Source organism: Carassius auratus, unplaced genomic scaffold (genome assembly GCF_003368295.1).
Source record: "Carassius auratus strain Wakin unplaced genomic scaffold, ASM336829v1 scaf_tig00216741, whole genome shotgun sequence".
Classification (NCBI taxonomy): Eukaryota; Metazoa; Chordata; class Actinopteri; order Cypriniformes; family Cyprinidae; genus Carassius; species Carassius auratus.
In genome coordinates, this window is record NW_020528717.1 from 89,291 (window position 1) to 98,230 (window position 8,940).

At 37.9% G+C, this 8,940-nt stretch overlaps 1 protein-coding gene across 1 annotated transcript; it reads right to left on the reverse strand.

Annotated features, from left to right (window-relative positions):
- Window positions 1-3,221: 3,221 nt before the first annotated feature.
- Window positions 3,222-8,155, reverse strand: LOC113098920 (NLR family CARD domain-containing protein 3-like). The gene is made up of 6 exons (XM_026263973.1): window positions 8,010-8,155; window positions 7,620-7,686; window positions 7,424-7,540; window positions 5,789-5,852; window positions 5,161-5,353; window positions 3,222-4,987 (listed from the first exon to the last, which is right to left on the reverse strand). The coding sequence occupies exons 2-6, from the start codon at window positions 7,676-7,678 to the stop codon at window positions 3,222-3,224; spliced, it is 2,199 nt and encodes a 732-aa protein (XP_026119758.1). The 5' UTR covers window positions 7,679-7,686; window positions 8,010-8,155.
- Window positions 8,156-8,940: the final 785 nt, after the last annotated feature.

An 8,940-nucleotide genomic window follows, 5' to 3' on the forward strand; every position in this document is an offset into this window, starting at 1 on the left:
GAAACTGCACCGTGTAAATAAATATAAATTGTTGTTACTAAACCTAATACAATCCTGATTAGTTACTAAAATGTTCAGATTTTTTTTTACACCAATTTGATATTTAAAAATAAAATATTTAAAAAGTATATAATTATCTAACATCTGACTAATTCAAAATGAACATCAAAACATTCAATGCTAAATGGTGGTTATATATAGGCCTATCTAGCATTACACAAACATTAGTCAGAAGGTCGTCTCTCAGTGACTGAACAGCCGGACGCGTCTTACAATTCGACGTTGTTACAATGTTATCTGACATTACACGTGTCTGCTTCATTAGAGCCTATTGTGAGGAAAAAGCTTAACGTGGTTTAATCATAAAAATCAATCAGGAAAAGTTTTTTCATGCACTCAGTTGTAGCATGCAGTCCAGGATGGTCCCAGAGCATGAGCTGGAGCTTTTTGATCAAATAAATGTGTTGTCCCCTGACACCTGGCCCTCTCCAGTGCCACAGCTGTATGGAGAACAAGAATTGAGGCAGCTGTGTGATAGTCTGCCAATGAACTACTGTAGTGTCAAACAAGGTTTCAGGGACTACAAGGAAAACCCAAACATGGCAATTAAAGAGGGTCTTCTGAAATTAAAACACACAGTAGATACACTGGCTGTGAGCACAGCTGAATGTGAAAGGGGATTTTCAGCGATGAATATTATTGTTACACCGTTGAGAAATCAGCTGAAGATGGTCAATGTGTCCTGTTTGATGTTGGTAAAGTTAGTGGGTCCACCACTAGAGATGTGTAACCCAACTCAGTTTGTTAGGAAGTGTGTGATGACAAGGAGGTCAGCAGACCGTGCTGTCTGTAGACAAAGACAGCATAAACCAGAGGAGCCTGCATTTACTCCTGTTTGGAAGCTGATGAATGCATGAATTGTAGTATGTGAATAAGTAAATGTGATGTATTTAAAGTGTAAACTGTTATGTCTGCACACGTCACACGTCTGAACAAGTGTTGTTCGGGTTGTTTCATAATGCATTGTACTGTAAAAATAGCCCCTTTGGTGTAAAACACATTAAGTCATTTTATGGCTAATCTTTAATGGTGACGTAAATAAGGGCTCCCCTTCCCTACAAAAGCCAATTTAACCACTGACTGTAGTTACCATGTTCTGAACACCACATCCTGTCTTTTCCCCCAGATCTAATCTATCTAGATGGTTCAATAAAAATACTTGAACTTTATATCTAAAGATTACCTTACCTAAGCACCAGCAAGCTTGTTAGCTAGACAGTTAGCATCAGCTAACAATATTTACTTCAGTTTGGTTATGAAGAAACATTCATATCTGTCTACTCGGCTAGTTAATCCAAACTATTTAAAAATGTATACTGTTGATAAACAATATGAAAACAGACGTCACATAGGGCTAATAAAGCTGTAGTCGTTAATTGGTGTTATTTTAATGTGTCGGGGTTTTTTTTTTTTTTTACCTAAAACATGAGTGACACTGATGGATGTGTCTGACTTCACGCATTTCAGTGGGCTTGAATAGATCACTCTTTACAGCGGATTTAGATCACAAACAACTAACAGTTTTGACCTAAATATGATTTTCAGTTTCAATAATTAATCCTATAATTCGACATTAATAACTTACTTTTAGCAGCATCAGTCGCGCGCTCACAAGATCTCCCGGTTGTGAATTCAGTTCACTGGAGACTCGCACTAAACGGTTCATTTGAATCAGTGAGTTGTCGACTCGAGAACAGCTGCAATCGAATCATTCTAATTCCTGAATGAATCTTTTGGTGTGGTTTAAGCACAGACAGTAAAATAATCAGTTCGTTCTTGAATCAGACACCGCTTCTGCGTCTCAGAGCACGTGATATATTATAAGGAGTAATGATATGTTTTATGAAATGTAGTTAAGTAAAAGCAGTGGTGTAGATTAAAAAGTCAAATAATATCTTTCAGCTTGCATTTGGGATTGAGGATAGCGAACCTTGTTCACAGAGGCTACTTAAACTAGCTCTGCCCCACAACATGTGAATCAGCTGTTAAAAATGACTAAAGATATCTGATTCTTGATCTGCTTCAGTGATGCAGATGATAAAATCTCTGTCATGTTCTTTCTGACGCGATCGACCCGGGCTTCATCAGAAATGCATTTATTTTGAAAGAAAATGAAGGAAATAATCAAAAAGTTGAAAAAGGGTCAGGGTAAGTTGGGGTTTATTGTCCCAATAAGATGACGTCCATTTAATATTTTAAAATTAAAATTTACACTCAATCATTTATAAATATAATAATATAAGTTATTATTGCATACTATTTTATAATACACTACAATACTGAGGTGCAGATAATTGCCTCTATTTGCATTAAGTAATATAAATAGCAGAAAATCCTGCCTTTTTAACATTGTATGAATAGAATCTATAGATATTTGCACTTTTATCTATAGATAAAGCTGCTGCTTTTTTTTGAAAACTGCCAGATTATGCCGGCGATGCAATGTTGCCAGATGTTGCTATTAAAATAAACAAAAACATATCAATAAATAAAATAAACCGAAATTATTTCAAATATTTTGGAAATTAGATAAAATGAAGTTACCGCTGACCCTAAACCGCAACTTCCTACTTTATTAACTTTATAAAGTGTTACATGTAGTGCAAAAACAAGTCAAAAACGCTTATAATAGCTGGATCTCGCTCACTCACAAATCTCTGAAGACATCGTTCACTTCAGAAGAGTCTCGCAGTGATCACAACGGCCGCTAAACATCATGAATTATACATGCAGACATTCATATGAGGAGTTTAGCAGCAAATTAGTCAATCAGAGAACAAATGTAATTTTCGAACATGAAAAATTTACCCAGGTCCGGACCTCGGTGACCTCATAGCTGGCTACTTCATGAATTATTAGATTGAAATTGAGTTATTTTCACTTATTCCAACAAACCTGAATGCAACTTTTAAGTGATTGATGATGATCTCAATCCAATATTCGTAAAATCAGAGTCACAACCCTGTTCCTGAAGACACCTCAACTTTGCAGAGTTTAGATGAATCTCTCTTATCAAACACACTTGATTCAACTCATCAGATCATTAGTAGAGCCATCTGTGATGTTAGCTGAGTGTGTCAAATAAGAAAGACCTCAAAATATACAGAAACAGTGAAGAGAAACACAGGCCTACTGTATAAAATAAAGTCAATGTAAAATACTCACTTAATCTTTCTAGATGCTTTGATCACTGGCAGCAGCCTCAGAAGACATTCTTCTGAATGATCATATTTCCTCAGATTAAACTCATCCAGATCTTCTTCTGAGTTCAACAGCACAAACACCAGAGCCGACCACTGAGCAGCAGACAGAGAGACTCCATAGAGACGATCGTAACCTCTTCTGTTCAGGTATGTTTGTACTTCCTGCTCTAGTGAACAATCATTCAGTTCATTCAGACAGTGGAACAGATTGATGGATTTCTCTGGAGAGGGATTCTCCCTGATCTTCTGTTTGATGTATGCAGCTGTTTCCTGATTGATATCAGAGCTGCTTACTGTCTTTCTCAGGACGCCTTGTAAGAGAGTCTGATTAGACTCTAGAGAGAGACCGAGAAGGAACCGGAGGAAAAGATCCCAGTGTCCGTTCTCACTCTGTAAGGCCTTGTCCACTTCTCTCTTTAGTAAACTGATCAGTGGTGACCTGAACACATTCTTCAGTCCTGTGTTTTGTTCAGAAAAGGACAGCAGCTTGAATAAAGCAGCAAGAAACTCCTGAATACTTAGATGAACAAAGCTGAACACCTTCCCCAGCTGCAGTCCAGACTCCTCTCTGAAGATCTGGGTACAAACTCCTGAGTACACGGACACTTCTCTGACATCAATGCCGCTCTCTTTCAGGTCCTCCTCGTAGAAGATCAGGTTCCCTTTTTCCAGCTGTTCAAAAGCCAGTTTTCCTAGAGACAGAATAGTCTTTCTAGCCTGATCAGGATTGATTTCATATTTCCCATCATACTTCTGTGTCTTCAGTTTGGTCTGAAAGATCAGGAAGTGTGTGAACATCTGTGTGAGAGTCTTGGGGATCTCTGCACTCTCTGCTTTACCCATCATCCTCTCCAGAACAGCGGCTGAAATCCAGCAGAAGACTGGGATGTGACACATGATGAACAGACTTCTTGATGATCGGATGTGTGTGACGATTCTCTCAGCCAGACTCGGATCATTTATTCTCTTCCTGAAATATTCCTCCTTCTGAGGGTCGTTGAATCCTCGTACCTCTGTGACCTGGTGGACACACTCAGGAGGGATCTGATTGGCTGCTGCTGGTCGAGAGGTGATCCAGAGGAGAGCAGAAGGAAGTAGGTTCCCCTTGATGAGGTTGGTCAGCAGCACATCCACTGAAGCTGATTCTGTCACATCAGACAAGCTCCGACTGTTTTGGAAATCTAGACGCAGTCGACACTCATCCAGACCATCAAATATGAACATGACTTTGTAGTCCTCATAATCTGCTGAGTTTAATTCTTTGGTTTCTGTGTGAAGGTGGTTTAGAAGATCCACAAGACTGAGATGTTTCTGTATCAAGTTCAGCTCCCTGAAAGGAAGTGGAAATATGAAATGAACGTCCTGATTGGCTTTTCCTTCAGTCCAGTCCAGAATGAACTTCTGCACAGAGACTGTTTTTCCAATTCCAGCGACTCCTTTAGTCAGCACAGTTCTGATGGGTTTGTCTTGTCCAGGTGAGGGTTTAAATATGTCATTGCAGTTGATTGGTGTCTCCTGTGTCTCTGGTCTCCTGGACACTGTCTCAATCTGTCTCACCTCATGTTCATTATTGACCTCTCCACTGCCTCCCTCTGTGATGTAGAGCTCTGTGTAGATCTCATTCAGACGTGTTGAGTCTCCATGATTGGACAGTCCTTCACTGAGTCTCTGATATTTATCCTGTAGTCTGGATCTCAGTTTTTGTTGATACACAGACATCAGTTCTGAGCAAAGGAAATAATTGTTGTTATTAACAGAGCAATATATTAGAAATTTATTTTAAGGTTTGATATGTTAGATATTAGATTGTGTGGTGACATTCAGGAACATTAGTGACTGAAGACAGAAGGTTGATAATAAAAACACAGGCTATAATCTGCTGATCCAGAGCTCTTACTGGTCTGTAGTGTGTCAGCGAGGTCTGTCTGGTTCATCTTCCTCAGGAGGAGCAGTGTGATCTTCAGAAGACCCTCTCTGACTCTGTTATGACCCTCATCATCATAACGGCCTCTTTCAGAGCATTCTGGGTAATCTGAACTCAGTAGTCTCTTAAAGCTTTTTAACTCAGAGATGATTTTGTGCTCAAGCTCCTGAAATCATAGTAAATATTCAAACAATAAACCTGCATTCAGTCACAGAGAAGGTGAACCAAAGGATCAATACACAAGAGTTAAAGCATGAATACTAATAAACATCACTGAATTATATCAGACCTGCTAATAACTTCACTGTATGCTCAAACATCAGCGTCTACAGATACTGAGGTTAAAAGAGAGAGTTTGACTGGATTGGCTGTTTGTTAGATTGATGTTCATCTTTGTGCAGCAGTCAGGTTACATATGGATTCATCTTCTCTACTTTAGTGGACATTGATCTGCTTTATAGTGGCCTACAACTTATCTTACGTGTGTGTAGGAAAGTAAATATGACTATTACAGAGAGGATTTCACAGATTTCTCCGTTTCTTAACACTTTTACCCAGATGATAATTGTGTTGGATGGACACACACACACACAAAACCAACCTTAAAAATGGAGTCTATTATGTTCTTCTTTGCTGTTTGTGATTCCGGTCCTTTATGTTTTTGACTGTAGTTAAAAAAAATATTTTTGTAAATATGTATTCATGTATTTTATATACACCAGAAAAAGAATGAATATCATATATTTTTCTCATACTGTAAACTAAACAACACCTCAGATCAGCAGATAATTCTCCCGAGCTGAAATTAAGTGGTTGACCCATTGACCAGTCACTCTTGATGGACACACAGCTGGGTTCAGGAGATTCATTCTGACACAGACTGAAATATAACAGAAATACAAACTGTTTCTGTAAATCTCACTCTGCTCTGACAGAAACACATTCACTGTTTCAATCTCCCTTTAATGTTCATCTTTCACTTGAAGAGTCTGTAGTGACTTGAGAGTTAAAACATTAAAGGTCCCGTTTTTCACGCTTTTTTGAAGCTTTGATTGTGTTTACAATGTGCAATATAACGTGTTCATGTTTCGCGTGTAAAAAAACACAGTATTTTTCACACAATTCACCTATCTGTATACCGCTGTTTTCACTGTCATAAAAACGGGCTGATGACTTCCTTGTTCTATGAAGCCTCTCCTTCAGAAATACATAACAGGTTCTGATTGTGCCAGCGGTTCCTGTGTTGTGATTCGACAGCAGCTGAGCGTGCGATGCCCTCTTGGTTACGTGATTGGGCTAGAACGCACGTGCTGGAGATGTACTTATAATCACAGGAGCGTTTTTACTGACGAGATGCGCATGAAAATTGCATTCGATTTTTTTGCACAGCCCGACCATCTAGTTAACAAAGCTAAACAGCGTTGCCCTTTGTGTAATAAGTTACAGAAACTGTTAAACGCACCAACTTAAATAATAAAATACACTTACCGGTTGTGGTCCATAAACAACGCCTTCTCCAGACAAAGAGGGAACTGCTCCATCTTTCAAGAATAATCTTTGTGCGAATCCGGCATTAAACTGATTGAGATTGAGGAAGCTGTCCTCAGCAAAATGTGCTGCACATAGTTTTACATGTGGATTATAATTTTCGGGAACCGAGTTAAACATAAATTGTAACCATTAATCTCCAAGTACAGCGTCCCTGGGAAGGCCAAACAAAGATGATTGGATGAAAATAACAGCGTTTCGACGACGCAACTCTTCCTCTTCTCCGTTGGAGCGCAACAAGGCCACGCCCCCCTTTTTGTGTATTCCTGTTGGCGGAGGTTAGTCAAAAAACTGTTTTAGTGACGTCATTACTGCAGGAACTAGAGGGCTGTAGTCCAAACGGGTCGTTTTTTGTAGGCGAATTCCGTTAAATAAAATATCTCGCTTGGCATTGAACTTTGAGCTTTATAATTTTACAGATATTATTTATACTCTAACAACAACATTACACACTAACTAAAGTTTAAAACATGGGATCACGAAGAAGAGGACCTTTAAAGTAATATTTTTCTATAAATAAAAGGAATCTGCCCCATGTGCTCTTTTCATTCTTATATTACAGAATAAAATGGACCAATACACACATATAGATAAAGACACAGACACATCCAGCAGCAACAGAGACAGCTGGTGACAATATCCATAACACACCACAGCTACAGTAAATATGAGACTCATAATATCTCACCTGGACTCAACAGAAGAGTCTTCCTCTCTGCAGAGATCTGAAACATCCATCGCTGGGTTTTTCCTCACAGACACATCCATGTGTTCAGATAAATCTGATTCACGCCCCTGAATCTGACTATAAATGAAAATGATATTGTAGTGTGCATTTATTGTTTCTGAACATTAAAAATGTGAAACACTTCAGGTTTTCTCACCTCTTGACTGTCTTTATCTGTGTGTCATGTTCTTCAGAGAGATTCATTCTGGAGGCCATGGTTTCATCTAAAAGCAGATCCAGATGTTGATCACAGAGTCAGTTATGAATCAGAGATTAATCAATCTCAGTATCAGACATCAGTACTGACTTGAAAAAGTGTATTCTTCACATTTATACAGAATCAAATTATAAACAAAGAGCATAACTAATTCAGACAAACACTGTGTTAAAATGAAAGTAAAAGTGTAATCTGACGATTTACAGACTCTGTGTTTTATCTGCTAATGTCATTTAAACAAATATCTGACACTGCTTTTTTTGTACTTCACTTTAAACCAGTCAGGATTGATTTGGCTATCAAAGATGATTGTTAAATCGTGATACTCACTGTGTTTTTCTCTCTTAATGTAGTTCACTTCCTCATACGATAAAACAGACCCGCTGTAATAGTTTCACTTTCATGAGTCACCTGACAAGGAGGAGTTTAAGAGTCAAAAACTAACCATAAAGTGTTTAAAATCTACTCTTAGAATTTAATATCAGTATTTAATATTCAAAGTTATAACCCATGAATTGATTTCCTTCACAGACACCACAAATAATTGAATTATTAATGAAATCTCAGTTACCTCAAATACAATGAATCACTCAATTGGTTCTCACTGGGAAACAGAAATTACTCTTTAACTGACTAGTATTTTGTCTTTTGTCACGTGACAACAGCATTTGATAGATCAATTAATTTACAAGCTTCTTTACAAACAGGTGCAGTTATTATTTTCATCACTATAAGTTATTAAATTCACTCATTAGAATCCTTATATATATATATCAGTGGGTTTCCAATTTCCAAAACCAAAAAATCTTCACTTATTTATTTTTATTTATATTGTTAAAGCTTTCGTTTAGTATTATTTATTTGTGTAGTTATTATGTTCACATAAGTCTGTAAATGGTGCTTTGCATGTAATGCCACCTCTTTGTATGCAATATTGACATTCTCTGTAATTTTATCTTTGGTACCTTGCCATTAATAATAATTATAGACTAATCAATTATCTTTCCGGCTCAGACTGCATTGGTAACGCCAGAGCCTGTCTACGCCCATATAATACATTCTCTGGTAACGCTTAGGGTCTGTGTATTTTGCGCATGCGCGAATGAACGAATCACTCCCCGAGACGACTCGTTCTTCCCAAATCACATTAAAGATTCGTTCTAAATTAATGAATCGTTTAAGAATGACCCGTCACTAGAAGTTACTGGTTTGACTGTCGTTCTGGTGCACTTTCACGGTAAGAAGGTTGGAAAAACACGGG

What these genes read in the sequence shown, in the direction of transcription:
- LOC113098920 (XM_026263973.1), bottom strand. Translation starts at nt 7,678, where the DNA reads ATGGCCTCCAGAATGAATCTCTCTGAAGAACATGACACACAGATAAAG. An exon ending in GACTCTTCTGTTGAGTCCAG is followed by an intron (nt 5,853 to 7,423) that starts GTGAGATATTAT and finishes TTTTAACTACAG; the next exon opens with TCAAAAACATAAAGGACCGG. An exon ending in TAATAGACTCCATTTTTAAG is followed by an intron (nt 5,354 to 5,788) that starts GTTGGTTTTGTG and finishes CTATGATTTCAG; the next exon opens with GAGCTTGAGCACAAAATCAT.